Source organism: Pseudorasbora parva, chromosome 15 (genome assembly GCF_024679245.1).
Source record: "Pseudorasbora parva isolate DD20220531a chromosome 15, ASM2467924v1, whole genome shotgun sequence".
Lineage (NCBI taxonomy): Eukaryota > Metazoa > Chordata > Actinopteri > Cypriniformes > Gobionidae > Pseudorasbora > Pseudorasbora parva.
In genome coordinates this window covers 15,087,227-15,103,633 of record NC_090186.1, presented here as the reverse complement: position 1 = coordinate 15,103,633, position 16,407 = coordinate 15,087,227, and the positions used below count along the sequence as shown (strand labels likewise).

At 39.4% G+C, this 16,407-nt stretch overlaps 1 protein-coding gene across 1 annotated transcript; it reads left to right on the top strand.

Annotated features, from left to right (window-relative positions):
• Positions 1–50: 50 nt before the first annotated feature.
• Positions 51–13,756, top strand: gtf2a1 (general transcription factor IIA, 1). Its single transcript, XM_067417212.1, has 10 exons — positions 51–299; positions 3,176–3,277; positions 3,369–3,525; positions 3,620–3,684; positions 6,724–6,799; positions 7,160–7,293; positions 9,968–10,069; positions 10,167–10,430; positions 10,514–10,603; positions 12,130–13,756. The coding sequence occupies exons 1-10, from the start codon at positions 270–272 to the stop codon at positions 12,235–12,237; spliced, it is 1,128 nt and encodes a 375-aa protein (XP_067273313.1). The 5' UTR covers positions 51–269; the 3' UTR covers positions 12,238–13,756.
• The last annotated feature ends 2,651 nt before the right edge of the window (positions 13,757–16,407 follow it).

Genomic DNA, 16,407 nt, shown 5'->3' with positions numbered 1-16,407 from the left:
CTCGCGATATTTCGCACAGTGCCCGCTTGACCCTGCCCTGTGTCTCGCGCAGCTCCGTATATAAAGGCGGACGACTGGAGAAGACGGACGGCTGGGGAGCAGCAGCCCTGGGACTGTGAAAAAGACCGTAAACAGCTGTGTTTTTATTTCCAAAAACTTTAACCGGCAACTTTTTAAACGTTTTAGATGTTTCCGTGCTTTTTTAAAATGATTTTTGGGGTTCTTGCTTGATACTTGCGGTGTGTTTTTCCCCCCTCACTGCGCTCATAATGGCGAGCTCGGCTAACTCGAACTCAGTGGTAAGGATCAGACAAACGGCACTCATACTCGAAATCACACACGTGTCCAAGAATTGTAGTTAGACGCAGTACCAAACCCAGACTTAGTATTTACAACGAATAAACATATTGGACACACGTACACATCAAATCTGATCCATTTGAGCTCTTTGTAGGGAAGTGTGTGAGTGTTTGCTGATAGAGATGTACACGGCTGGAGAACACACAGTTGCTCTGATCCACTTTATTATTGTGTTTAAAAACGCATTTCTGTTAAATTAACACGGACTTTATTACATATGACCTCGACCGTGTAAAAAGCGGAAATAAATATTGTTGGCTCGAATTTTCGTGTAACTCAATATATTACAGTTTGTTGCTAAATCACCTTTTATTCCCGACAAATGCATCTGAAACTAAACAACAAAATCTATTATATAAATATCAAGCGAGATGGCAGAATTGTGTTTGTTGTCCTGCGTGTTCGAACGAAAACCTTCCTGCATCACATCAATTTTATTTTAATGAGTTGTACATTTTCCCCTATATCGCCGAATCCCACGTATATGAGCCCAAATATGACCCGATTATCACAATAAAACCATAGACTGTAAAAAAATATGGACGTAGCGTCCGTGACGTCACCCATAGGATTCTGATAAGCCGTTCTGAAGCTTAAAGTATGGGCGAGCTGGGCGTTGCCATCTTGTGAGCGAGTCAACGCGTGTCACTCCCGGATAACAGAAAATGGGCAAAAAGGCGGGATGTGCGCGGAGCTGAGGTGACGCAATAACTATAGACGGCGGATAAATGGCTATCCACTTGTAACCACGCCCTTAATTATGCAGAACCTTAAGGCTTTATATAACGGAAACGAATGAGTTATAAAAAAATTCACCCCCCTCAGAGTTGTCATGAAGATCAAAATTAGCCTTATAAGCCAAAACCACAATTTGTACCAGGCTGTAAACATGTTTTTTTCTGCTTTAAAGTTGAGAATTTTAACATGGGGCTCAATGAGATTCTGCTCCCTTCTGGAGCCTGTCCTTGGTGGCCAGTGGAGGAATTGCAGTTTACATTACTTCCGTATTGGCTTCAAGAGAGATCGCGGGAGGTTGCCGCTTGAATAAAACACGTTTCACGGAATCCTCAATGCAGGCAAATGCTGTTTCATCATGGCTACCGTCGCCCTTCGCTGTCTGCGTCTCTCTCTCTCCGCCTCTGACCCTCCTTCTTTCAGACGCCTGGTTTTATACAGCCATACCGACGCTCTAATATAGACTGCCCGGGATGGGAAGGTGCTACTCGGCGCTACGTCACCGGCTCTGCATATAAACACCAGACCGCGCTTTAAATAGTGAGCCGACAGGCCGCCGCGCGCCACGGACAGGACACGATACAGACCGCGAGTCTGTTGCTGCTTTTTCCGTATTAGCGAAACCGTGTTAGTGTCGCCATAGCGATGGTGGTTTCTGGGCTGAGAAAAGCCATTTGCTTGCTCATTCTGGATTGACTGCTGCCGGAAGTGCATGTGTATTTTGTTTAAATGTTTCTTTTTCTCGGTTTCGTCGCGTGCAGTTGACCGTGGTCGAAGTGTGGCACGCGCTATTTAAAGCGGATGCGTCGCGAGCAGCCATAATGCAAACGTTAGCGCAACCATTTGACTATATATACAGAGCTTCGACTCAGGTCCAGTTACCAAATGTTGACTGTAAACTCGGACTAACGTCCGTGGGTCGGTTCCATTGAGAAACATTCCAGCGTTTTTACGTAGCTACGTCATTCTGTGTGTTCGTGAAGTGGTTTGTTACACTCTAACACAAACTGTCAAATAAAGCCACGTGTGTAGGCACATACCGTTTATTACTTCCTATAACGAATTTGTCATTTTGGTTTTTATTTTAAGTTCGTGTCCCAGTTCAGTTTGTTGCAGCCATTATAAACAAAACACTTTAGAACCTAAATATATCTCATTTATTATAAACGTTTAGAGGCAATGGCAAAATCACTTTACCTGAAAAATAGCTTAACCCAACCTTTATGTTTGTTTGATAAAGCTTGTATTACAAAGTTAATAACATTACCAGTGCCTTTTTTAATGCATTGTACGGCTTTCTGCTGTCCCTGACAAAGAGGGCCAATTGTGGTGATTTCTGTTTTCGTGGCTCCCGAGCGGTGATCCTATGTCATAGTGAGATTTTCTGACAGTGTCAGAAATTTAGCATGATCACCTCATTGTCTACTGACTAGCCAATAAAAATGCAGCGTGAAATGGCGTATTGATTAATTTGATATGGTGCTGAAACTTAATCCTACTTACCTGAGGCTCCATTTGCATGCCAAGTTGGCCTCTCTTCCCTAGCCATGACCAAGTCCATATTCTCTACTTTCCCTCCCTCTTTTTTTTTCCAGCGCACATGAAAACCACAATTGCCAAAGTTTTATCTTGTTTTTTTGTTTCCCACTAGCACATGCAAATAAACTTTATTCTTCTATACAAATTTGCGTCTTAGCCTACGCTTAAATAGGTGTCGTCATAGTCTTCATACTTAAGTTTATTAGATCAATGTCGTACAATGTAATTTGTAACAATCTTATAGGATTTCCAAAATCGCAGCGTCTGTAGCAGGCATTAAAGTGACTCTGCCTCATCAGTCAAACACTCTTCCGCTCACTGATTCTCAGCTCATTACAATTACAAACCATGTTGGCAAGAGACAGTTCTTGGGTCACTGAGTTGATGAGTTGTGGATTCGAGGACTGATTCAGTCTGGTTTGTAAGCAAATGGCCTATTGATATTGTGATCCAGTTCAACCACTTCATTTAAAAACATGCATTCATAATATTTATTAATTTAGCAGAAAGTAGGTTTTACATTTTGGTGCTTGCATTGTAGCCTAAACTGTATAAAAACGTAATGGAGGATGTCATCAATGAAGTCCGGGAGCTTTTCCTGGACGAGGGAGTGGATGAGCAGGTCCTGATGGAGCTTAAAACGGTAAGATGTTTGGTATTATGATGAATGATGAATCTTAATGTGCTGACCAGATTGACGATTGATTTAAACTAGCATCTTGCTTACTGAGCAGTTATGGGAGAGTAAGCTGATGCAGTCTAAGGCGGTGGATGGCTTTCATACGGATGAGCAGCAGGCTCTGCAAGCTCAACAACAGCAGGCCCAACAAGCTCAGCAGACGCAGGCACAGTCCCAGCCACAGCAAGTCCTCCTGCCTCCAGCGCAGCAGGGTGAGGCCCAATCTCACGTGTCTTTGTTTTTAGAAATGGAATAAGAGCCAGTAAAAATGGGGTTAAGTGTCTGTCTGTCTGTGATTTTCCTCAGTTTCTCAGCAGCAGGTCATTGTTCAGGAGCCTAAGCTCCTACAGCACATGAGCACGACAGGATTGGTAAGTGTGCTTCACTTTTTTTTTAGTGTTTGGAATAACAAAATATAGAGTGCAACTGTTGGGCTCTGGTCATTTTCTTCGTTAGGGAATTTAATTCTAAAGATAACTTGCAAACCACTGAAGATCGCCCTATTGTGAGGTCCGCGGTTAATCGTTGGTGTATGCTTTTGTTGAAGCCATCAGCCTGCATTATTTTAACTTTTTTATAATCAGTGTTTAACAATGGAGTTCATGTGAACCAAAATTACCCATGATTTTTCAAAGAAATCTCCACCTATCAGAGCCTGTCACTTTCATAAAGCACTGCGAATTAAATAAGATTTAGTCTCCCTTAGCTCTCAACGTACTACTTATAATACACACTTGCATTATTAAATCAATAGTTTTATAATTACCCATATCTTTTGTGTTGTTTACAATGCTTCATGGAATTGTAGTTCTTTCCTTCAATAAAGGGGTCATGAATTGATACAATTTCTAATCATTACATTTAAAAAAGTTCTATTCAGATCGTGTCAGTAAGACACTTTGGCTGCTTGCTTCATTTGTCTGTGGATTCGTTTTTAAACCAGACCCAGTCCAACACTGGCTTTTCAGATAGACTAAAAGAAAAGATGCAGTGACTATATTGCATCTATATATTGCACTATATTGGCTCAGACAGTAATGTTGCAACACACAAGTGTGAGTTTTTGCTAAGTGTCACTATTGCTTTGTCTGATACAGATCATTTGATATGTACTGAGTATATATTTATACTGTAGCAAAGTATAATATTGTGGTCTAAGCTATTCGGTAAGCTATTCCTGAATAAAAGCTTCAGTGAGCGACATCTGTTATGTCATCAGTAAGACATTGTTTTATTACATAAGACTGCAAATGATAACGAAAAAGTCTTTGTACTTTATCGAAAAAGCTGAACAATGAAAAGTCCATAAGAACGACAGTGTGACAATGGTATATTTATTCAAAACTCTATTTGCACACAACTTCACGTTATCCAATCACCTGTAACTGTGGTCTGGTAGCCTCCAATAATTAAACTTTATTTGCCATAAAAAGACAAAGCATTTTCACATTTTTGGCAAATGTTTATATTTTATATATAATCTATCAGAGATGCTCACAAGTCTCTGGGCTTGAGTCCAAGTCAAGTCTCTTTATTATAATAAGTCTCTTAAGTGTTGCATCACATACGGCGACCCATCCAGGCTGTGTAGAACATTGCAAAGCTATATATAAGGAAATTAAAGCATGTTATTTTGACACCTTTCTCTAATTAACATACCATATCAGCTTTGATTTGTTATATAACTATAAACAGGCTATTGCAATATGACAAACACCAAGAATGCTTTACCTTTAAGATATCTGTATTTTGCCTTGTAGCATGAATGCACAGTACAGACCAAAAATGTTGGTTCTGAAGAAAAAGGTCCCCATTGTCTGTCGCTGAATTATAATGATTATCATTTAGTATGTTTTTTTTAAGCAGTTTGGATTATGAACCATGATTTTATTTTAATACCCATCTCATTATAGTCTGACAAGCCAGACCGACATCAAGATGTTTGGTCTGGAAACTCACCATTGACAGGGCTCAATCCGAGGGGTGGGATAAACGGTTGTCTTTTAAACTCCCTCTGCACACGATAGGATAGCGCTACAACCAACCAGAGCAACGAAGGGGAAACAGAGCTTGTTGATAGATTAAACATTCGCCGTATCCGGTTGGCAAAACTCCGAACACATCTTCCCTTTTTAAGAATGACTTCAGTGCTGTTCTTTTCTCAGAGAAAAGCTTAACTCCAAATCTTCCAGAGTCGCGGTCAAAGCTGATTCGAAAGACTGCCGTTCGCCAGTTTCTCTGTTTACTAGAAGCACGCAAACACAACTCGGCCGTCGTCATTATGGCCCCACCCACTGACTCTATACACGATGTGATTGTCCCGGCAAGAGTTAGGGGAATACAGCTCAGAAGGGTATTGAGAGTTGCTAGACCAGTGGTTCCCAAGCCTGTCCTGGAGGACCCCCAGCACTGCACATTTTGTATATCTCCCTAATCAGACACACCCACTTCAGGTCTTGCTATCTCTACTAATGAGCTGATGAGTTGGATCAGGTGTATCTGATGAGGGAAACATGCAAAATGTGCAGTGCTGGGGGTCCTCCAGGACAGGTTTGTAACAGAAAAGCTGTTATCCAGTCATAGAAGTGGGCGTTTAAATTGTCAATGCGGCAACGCCAACAAAACTGAGTTTGAAAGAGAGGGTCATAAAAAAACATAGAAAATAGCATATTTCTTGTAAAATAGGATGTTTTTTCTTTTTTGTAAAAATCATAGACGTCCACCTCACAGAACATTGATATTTTTCAAAAATGCAGTTCATGACCCCTTTAAAGTCATTAATTACAGTCTTTGTCTGATATTTCAACTACTTCCAGTCCAAGTATGTAATTTTGTGATTCACCTTGTAACTTGCTGTTTTGGTTCATGCCTTATAACTCTTTATGAGCCTCTTTAAATAACCAATTGGGGGAAAACTTGGAATCAAGGCCACTGAAAAAGTGGGTGGTCACTGTTTCATTTTGTTGACTTAATTGTTTAAGGGTTGTAGTGCAAAGTTCACATGTAGAGCACATTTTGTGAGCTCAAGTGTTTTTATTGGCTTTGGTTAGAGTTAATGCAAGTAAAGTGGTGATGCAGCTATGTTCATCTTTATGCAAACCTGAGCATGTCCGCATCATAGGCAATCACCGTTACTCAAATCCAGAAATCTGCATGTCCCATTGAAAATGAATGACTTCAGTGGTTTGGTCACTGTAGTTGCCCTGTATATGTCGGCATTAATGTCAGCAGGAGAGCAGATGGGATGAGGGAGGAGTCTTCCTGGAAAATGGTTTAGACTACAAATTAGATTACACAGCAAATTCCAGCAAGGATAGGGTTCTCTCTCCCTCTCACACTCTACCTGATCATTAATGTATGTGTGTGTCCTCTGTGGATTCAATTCTTGTTTCAATCTCCTGTTCCACTAGAGTGCAGCAGCCACAGCAGCAACTTTGGCTTTACCCACAGGTGTATCACCAATTCAGCAACTTATCACGCCTCAAGGTAAGACATTACACTCGACAATGTTAAACATTTAAAGCTACTGTTTTTTTATTTATATATATTTGATGGCATATTAGTGTTTATTATAAATTCATCCATATACATCCTCTTATAAAATTAAGAAAAAATGTCCTCATAATGTCTTCTAATTAAACCAGTTTGAGCGGCCAGACAAGTTTCAATCCCTCCCCCGTGCAAACTGTCGCTTGGATGAAAAAACACCCATTTAGTTTGCAGCCTTTCATTGTACGATCCAATCAATTCCAATCGTTTAGTTTTTTTCCCTTTCCATTGATGTCCATTTTAATGCTGAATTGAAGTGTGTTAACGCATCATGTTTAATCTCTGTTGTCTATCCAGGTCAGATCCTGCAGGTGGTCAGAACTGCCAATGGAGCTCAATACATCATTCAGTCTCAGCAGCAGATGGTGTTGCAGCAGCAGGTCCTGCCACAGATGCAGCCTGGCGGTGTGCAGGCCCCTGTCATACAGCAGGTATGTGCTTCTTACGCTGGTGACTCTGGAAACTCTTTAAATGTCCATGTTCGGTGTGCCAACAGACTCAATTGTTCTAGACCAGTCACTGGATCCTGTAGGTTGTGACGCCATCCGCAGATGTGATGCGTGCGTTTTTGTTTCACCATGTCAGTAGAGGTCCTCATCATAGCTAGCTAATGCGGAATGCCTGTCAGCTCTCTTATTTGTTTAAATGACACATCAGAAGTGATGGAGAACAGCTCGCAGGAAGAGAACGGATGGAAGTAGAGCAGGTTACGCTGTTGCTGTGTCAGTGGTTTATGAACTATGCTGCTTTGTAAATAAACTCTGTAAATTTTACAGATGATCTTACATTTACAGAAACTATTTCATTAACTTGCTAATATACCAACATACTAAAGTTTTTATTTTATTTTAATTTCTGTAATATTGACAACCAAATAAATGTAAATTTATTTTAAATTTACTTTTGTTTACTATATTACTTACTAAATGTTTTAAGTAAATGTTATACTGATTTGTTTTTGCTTTTTTAGTTTTTTTTCCCCCTTGCATGCTGAAGTGATGTGTATATATTTAAAAAAAAAATCTAGTTTAATACTTGCCAATTTTGGGATTTTTTTTCTTCTTTTTTTTCTAACTCATTTACTTTTATTTATTTGTGTGATGAAAGAACCACTTTAAGAAAGTTACCACAAGCTGACATGGAAATTCCAACCATATCACAATGAAATACAACTTGCACATCACAATGAAATACAATAAACCATAAGAGGCAGCCAAACCCTGACAACAGTCTTTTTAAATGGAAAAAAACATCAAATGTAAAGTTTCACAAAGTAAGTTCTGGGAATGTCAGTTTGTTTGGCCCAAATGGGCTGCATAAGCTTTAACACGCAGCAGTTAAACAATTGACCGTTCGCCAAGACCTGCCCCCTTTAGCTACTGTTGCTATGTCCGTCAAGCCACGCTCCCATGTTCTCACGCAGTGAAAACGCGTAGCAAAGCAAAAAGGAAGCTGACAGATAGGGCAGGTTACTTTTATAGGGTTAGTTCACTTAAAAATGAAATTGATGTCATTAATGACTCACCCTAATGCCGTTCCACACCTGCAAGACCTATTTAATAGGTTATTAAATAAAACATAATTCATACATTTTATTTGTATATTTAGTTAAATAACTTGGATCATAATTTTAGTGTCCCCAACTGAGCAAGCCAAGCCAAAGGCAACAGTGGCAAGGGACCAAAACTCCATCAGGGCATGATGGAGAAAAATAAACCTTGGGAGAAACCAGACTCAGTCAGGGTGCCAGTTCTCCTCTGGCCTATTAACACACCGTGTATGATTATTATTCTGGCAACCTTACAGGTCAGAAATCATATGTCAGTTCACAGGTCAAACCATGAATCAGTGAATCGATCAATGATTCGGATCGCCAATATCACACGACATTGGCGATCCGAATCATTGATCGATTCACTGATTCATGGCCGTTTTAATCTTTATTTGATATTTGAAAACAAACGCGGAAGAGAAGACTGATGCTGAATAAAGTCGTGTTTTTTATTTTTGGACCAAATATATTTTCGATGCGTCAAGAGATTATAATAACCAGCTGATGTCACATATGGACTACTTTGATGTTTTTATTCCCTTTCTGGACATGGACAGTACAGTGTGTATAGACCGCATATGCTCTGGGACTAAAATATAAAATATCTTAAACTATGTTCTGAAGATGAACGCAGGTCTTACGGGTGTGGAACGACATTAATTTCATTTTTGGGTGAACTAACCCTTTAATATGAAACGGACTCAACTCTAAGTCTTTTTCTTTTAGAAATGGAAATTATGAATACTTTTTGTGGCTCTAATGTGTGGTGACGGGTCGCTGTAGCGCCTCAGTTAAAGCGGCTTGTGAACCGATCATCTCCTAGTTAATTTATAGCATCAAATAAATATGAAGGAATGTTGTTTCAGCCGTGGAAAGATGGCAGTGTACACTTTTTTTCCCAAGTCCACCGATGTTAATCTATGAAACTGACTGCTTTGTCGGACAAATGGCGGAATATAATTGGTCAAATCGCCTGTCAATCAAAGTCCCAGAGAAGGGTGAATTACGGTGTACTTTATTTCAGTACACATGGCTCTGTATTAAGCAGTACTGGACATGAAGTGTTGAATGAAAAGTTTGTTCCTTCATGACAAATATTGCACCTAATCCAATTCTCATGATAAATTACGCACAAGAAAGTGTGTCCTCCTTCACATCTCAGTTTTCCACTCCTCCCCGACTGCATCCGGCAGTTTTTGCCCGTCGTTGGAAGCCTAGTATAGATAAACTATACTCTACCCCGTACACCTACCCCGTTTTCACAGACAAGGCTTGAGCCCAGTCCCAGACTAAAATGCATGTTTGAGCTGTTTTAACTGAAAGAAACTTCCACTGGCATATCTTTGTCAGGGCAATTGTTTTGTTTCTAGTTGCAGACCAGTAATTTAATTTTTTTCTAGTCTTTTTTTCTAAGGAACGTTTATAGAAGCTACTTAAATGTCCTAATTAAACTAACACCTAATCTTGGCTTGGTCTAAGAACTGTTTGTAAAACCAGGCCCTAATTTCTGTCTTTCTCTCTCTCTCGCTCACGCTCTCTCTCTTTCCATGCAGGTGTTGACTCCTATTCAGGGAGGCCTTTCTCAGCAGACCGGAGTCATCATCCAACCACAGCAGATTGTCCTCGCAGGAAATAAAGTACAGCAGAGCACTCAGGTCAGTACAACCTCTGATCTCGAGCATAAACTACATTCCCCTGGGAGGATATTGATGAATGTATGAGGCAGTTTGCATTGAAAAGTCTTGTCTTTAGGTCATGCAGGCAGCAACTATGGCGGTGCAGCAGGGTCCGGGAGCTGCGCAGGTGCAGGCTCAACCTCAGCCTCAGCCTCAAGCACAGCAACCCCAACAACAGCCACAGCAGCAACAAGCCTCGCAGCAACCTCCCATGATGCTCCAGGTGGACGGAGCAGGTGACACGTCCTCAGATGAGGATGAAGAGGAGGAGGACGAGTATGATGAGGACGAGGATGAAGACAAAGAGAAAGATGGTGGCGAGGATGGCCAAGTGGAGGAGGTACGTTCCGGACAGAGCGTCCTCCCTTTGATTCTGATCCTAGACCGTCCTTTGTTTTTTGACAATTCTGTCTCTTAATTCAGGAGCCGTTAAACAGTGGTGACGACGTCAGTGATGAGGAAGACCAGGAGCTGTTTGACACAGAGAACGTGGTGGTTTGCCAATATGACAAGGTGAGAATTTGTAGGTAACTTTTGTTAACTCTTGCTAGTTTACTACAATTTACTATAAAGTGTTTAGGGTGCATTGTGTGAATTTAGTGGCATCTAGCGGTGAGGTTGTAAATTGTGATGACCCATGCTCACCCCTCCCATTTGAAGCACACAGAAGCTACGGGTGCCGACACAGGAAAAACTTTGTAGCTCTGTAAATTAAATTGAGAATATAACTGATGCATTTCTGCCATTTTTAAATAGGCTACTGTTTTATAAAAGAGATTTGACATCTGTGAAAATACCGTATCAGGCAGATTACACAAATATTGATCTTCACCTCTTGTCTTTTTTATACGTCTTACTCTGCATTTAACATAAATAAAATTTTATTTTGTATAAGAATACAATAACATTTTACATTTTTCAAACAGTCAAAATGGTGGTTACTGATTAGGCTACAGTAATTCTGACTGAAATTGCTTTGTTGCCTTTTTGGCTGTTGTTGTAAATATTTTTGCATATTTCTTTTAAAAAAAATCTATATCTGTCCACTGGAACGCTATCGCTTTTATTCACTTTTAATTTAAAACTGTTTATTTAAAGGAAAAAAAATTCAAATAGATGGATTTGAAAATACAGGCCTGCCCCTAATAAAAGCCTGCTTCAAATAAAAGCCTGTTCCTTTCTTCAGTTCAGGCAAATAAAGGCCCTGGTTTTAATTTGAGGAATTAAGGTAAATAGGGTTTTCTCTTTAAATAGCTGTGCCTACACAATTTCAATTAATTAATACACAAATTAATGCAAAAACAATTGTTTAGACGACAAAGATTTTTTTTTTTTCGTTTTTAAAAGGTCCTCGTACAGACAAATGATCCCTGTTCACACACATCTGCGAAAACGACTAAATGTTAAACCGAGACAATAGCGGTATTGTTTTCAAAAGTTAGATAAAGATAGTTTGTCGCGTAAATGGCCACTCAATTATTTAACATGATTTTATCGTTGTCATAATTACTGGTATTTCTAACTTTGAAACGATACCTTGAAAAATATTGAGCCTCATATAGCCACGAAAAAGTACCCGCAACCTCGCACTGAAACTCATGACCTATAACACCAACACTATTAAACCAGAGCTTATAAGAGAGGTGTGTATCAAACTGTCAATTCGCCATTGGAAAGAGGGAGCAAGAACACGCAGCTGGTATCAGTGTATCAATTTTTGTATTGGTATTGTTTCAGATATTTCATGAATGCATATCGAAATATATATATTTGACGGCACATGATTTTACAATTAAAATGAAGTGCCTAGGACCAAGTAAATTATAACTTTAATAAATAAACTATTATGAGTGTCCCTGGCATGTGTTTATAATTAAAATGTGACACTGCATGGGAAACTTTATTAAATTACCAATTGAATAAGCTGTATTATAATAGTCACTGACACATTACACCCTTAGAAATGTAAAGCAACCCCCCCCCCCCCCCCCTTTAAATTGTTTAATCAATTTATACATATTTTTTATCTTATGCTTTAGATTCACAGAAGTAAGAACAAATGGAAATTTCACCTGAAAGACGGGATAATGAATCTGAACGGGCGGGATTACGTGTTCTCCAAAGCCATTGGAGATGCAGAGTGGTAAAGAGAGAGGAACAAAGCCCAAAACTGTCTACTCTTAAGGCAAGACACATCAAGACCTGAAACTACATTTCAGGGGATTCCCACTTCAGGGACTGAAGAGTAACGTCCCAATGCTACTGTGCTGTTTGAGTGATATCTGCACAAAATAACGTGTGCCATCCAAGAGATTTACCCCACCCCTCCCCCTCCTTATAAGATGGCCCTTTTACCGCTAGAATTTCACAGAAGTCCATAACTTCTCGTTTAGACCAATATCCTTGCCCCTCGGATATATAAAAATATATTAGGCGCAGGGAGCCAGTTTAGCGCCTGGCGCTAACTTAAGTTGACTGGGGTGTTAAGACAGCCTTTTTACTGCAACCGTACGTGTTTGTTGGTGATTTCCGTAGCTAGATCAGCCATTTGAATCCTGTGTAAAGCGAATGGTCCAACACGAGGACTTTCATCACCATTTGCCACCTTATACAAACACTAAAACGAGCAACCAAGAACTGTGTTCCGGTCATTTCCTTTCATATTTGCAATGTTTTTAGACCTTTGTATGTTTAACAGCAGAGATACCAATGAAAACAGGCGAGTTAAGTGTAATGTGTCAAGCTCACTAAATTGTTCACGTTTGTGTATGTCTGTCATGGAATTTTTCTAACTCTACTCTGGCTAAAGATCTGCTCTGTCAGTTTGATGCATGTTTTTGGGCAGTGCATCACAGAGCTTGCGTCGTCCCGTGTGTGTTTGTGTGCAATTATTGCGTTTGGTGTTATTGAAGTGCTCGGTCAGGCCACCCTTCCTACTTTTACTTGCGGTCAGGCTTATTTTACACATTTGTAGTAGTTCGTATTTATTCCTGAAGCTCAGGCAGCATCATATTTTGGGGGGATGAAACCGAACTGTGCTCTTAATGAAAGAAGTGCTCCTTTCTCTGCTAAGGAGGATTTCAACCTGATTCTGTGCATTGTGGAACTTTTTTTTTTCTTTTTTTTTTTTTTTGTCCCTCCATATTTTGTTTTATAATATTTAGTCTGACTTTTAAAGCCGTGCCCTCATATGGTCTGAGGAATGACTGACTGATGTGTTTTTCCATATGTTCAGCAGTTGAAAATATTGACATATTTTGTTGAAAATATTCATGCTGAGATTGTTCGGTGAAATGGCTTGGACTAGTTTGGGGCTCTTATTTTAGTGTAGTTCATCTTTACGCTCCTTGTTTGTGCCTTTCAGATTTATTTTAGATATCAGGTTTTTTGTCTAAAGGGGGGAGAGCCTTTAACAAATCCAACAAACTGTACATTTGGCTTTGCGTTTCTAATGGCAAGTAAAGAATACTTCAGAACTACTGTCATGTGAGGGAACTTCGTGTACATTCACATACTGTTTTACCAATCAAACTGCTCTGTTTCTGATTCTCATCTCTATGAAGTTTGTGTTATGTTAGTAGAGATCTTTAGTATTTTGTTGAACCATAAGTTTTTTTTTTTTTTTTTGTTTTTTTTTTGCCTTTGCTGAACTTTATTAAAGCACTATTAAAATTGACTCTTTGAGTAAAATTTGCCTTTTGCAACTTGTCTCTTGCTGATTGATGCTACCTTTTTACTGAAAACCTAACGTGAACTATTCATCATTTTAAAGTCTTTTATTTTTTGTCCAAATTTCAGAAATTGTTCCACTTTTGTGTGGATTATGGGAAGTAGCCAAATCATTTGAACAAATTTGGCTTCAAACCCTCACGTCGGGCACTTTTTTTTTTTTTTTATGGCTAGAATAAAGTCCCACCTTCTTCATTTTATGCATGCATACATACGTACATACATTATATTATTCATTACACACAGACTGATATATATCAGAAAATTTGAATATTGTGAAAAGGTTCAATATTGAAGATACCTGGTGCTACACTCTAATCAGCTAATTAACTTAAAACACCTGCAAAGGCCTTTTAAATGGTTTCTCAGTCTAGTTCTGTAGGCTCCACAATCATGGGGAAGACTGCTGACTTGACAGTTGTCTAAAAGATGACCATCGACACCTTGCAAAAGAAAGGCAAGACAAAAGGTCATTTCAAAAGATGCTAGCTGTTCACAGAGCCCTATGTTCAAGCACATTAATAGAGGTGAAGGGAAGGAAAAGATGTGGTAGAAAAACGTGTCCAATCAATAGGGATAACCGCACCCTGGAGAGAAACGAAACAAAAACAAAACCCAAAATTTTGAAACTAAACCCATTCAAAAATGTGGGGGAGATTGTCAAGGAGTGGACTTCAGCTGGAGTCAGTGCTTCAAGAACCACTACTCACAGGCGTTGGCAAGACATGGGTTTCAGCGGTCACATTCCTTGTATCAAGCCACTCTTAAACAACAGACAGTTTCAGAAGCGTCTCGCCTGGGCTAAAAAAATAAAATAAATACTGCTGAGTGGTCCAGTGTTATATTCTCAGATGAAAGTAAATTTTGCATTTCCTTTGGAAATCAGGGTCCAGAGTCTGGAGGAAGAGAGGAGATGCATATGATCCACGTTACCTGAGGTCCGGTGTAAAGTTTCCACAGTCAGTGATGGTTTGGGGTGCCGTGTCATCTGCTGGTGTTGGTCTCCACTGTGTTTTCTGAGGTCCAAAATCAATGCAGCCATATACCAGGAAGTTTTATAGAGCACTTCATGTTTCCTGCTGCTGACCAACTTTATAGAGATGCAGATTTGATTTTCCAAAAGGACTTGGCACCTGCACACAGTGCCAAAACAACCAGTACCTGGTTTAAGGATTATGGTGTCCCTGTTCTTAATTGGCCAGCAAACTTGTATGACCTTAACCCTATAGAAAATCTATGGAGTATTGTGAAGAGAAAGATCCGATATACCAGACCCAACAAAGCAGAAGAGCTGAAGGCATCTATCAGAGAAACCTGGGCTCTCATAACAACTGAGCAGTGCCACAGACTGATCGACTCCATAATTCAGGCAAAAGGAGCCCCAACTAAGTATTGAGTGCTGTACATGCTCATACTTTTCAGTTGGCCAAGATTTATAAAAATCCTTTCTTTGCAGTGGTCTTAAGTAATATTCTAATTTTCTGAGATACTGAATTTGGGATTTTCCTTACTTGTCTGTTATAATCATCTAAAATTAAAAGAAAGAAACATACAACTATAACGTTCAAAAGTGTGGGTTCTGTAAGATTTCTTTTAATGTTTTTGAAAAGTCTAATGCTCACCAATGCTGCCTTTATTTGAGCAATACAGTAAAAGTGTAATATTGAGGGGGGAAAAGATTGCAGGAAATTATAATTTATTTTAAAAAAAGCATCATTACCCCAGTCTTCAGTCACATGATCTTTCAGAAATCAATCTAATATGAGCAGCACAATTGCTTTCAGCACTGATACATTTTTGTTGAGCGGGAACCAGGATTTTCTTTTTTTTTTTTTTTTTTTTTTGGATGCATAGAACGTTTATTTGAAATTAATGTCCATTTATTTTGTAGAAAATGTCTTTACTGTCACTCGATCAACTGCATCCTTGCTAAAAACGTAAATGCAGAGAGTTATGAATCAATTGGATTTTAAAATACCAGAAATCTCATCAAAATGTCAAGCAATAGTGCAGATGATGATTACTAAAGCATGTTGTGTTTTACTACAATGATCCACTAGGTGGAGATATTCCCTATAAAAGGAGTTAAACGTTGACTGCTTGAAATCAAAATTGTCATTTTAAAGTACTGACTAATTTTTAACTATAGATTAACACTGCTTTGCAAACTTCAGCGATATTGATAATCGCTGGCGGACTGAAAGGTGGATTGAAAGCTTTTATTTTACAAGAAAGAACAAATCATTGAGGGAAACTTCCATATTTTGGCCTTTTTCATTTCATCATCTTATACCTACATTAACTTCGTCCCCAGGCACGGCATAAATGCTTCATCTGCAGAAAAAAATTGACTCCACTCCACTTCCACACCTCCCTTCTCATGAATCAGCACTTTTCTGCTGCAGGTCTAACAGCGTTGCCCACTGAGGTTGATTGAGCACATGCCACTCACTCTCCCAGGGGTCCTTTTTCCTCAATCACTTTGCCTATGTGGCTTTCCCCCCTCGAATTTGCAATCGTGATCCATTTCCCTATACCTCTAACTTCCTTCATCCCATCCGTTCCCTTCCTCAGAGGTCACGATGTCA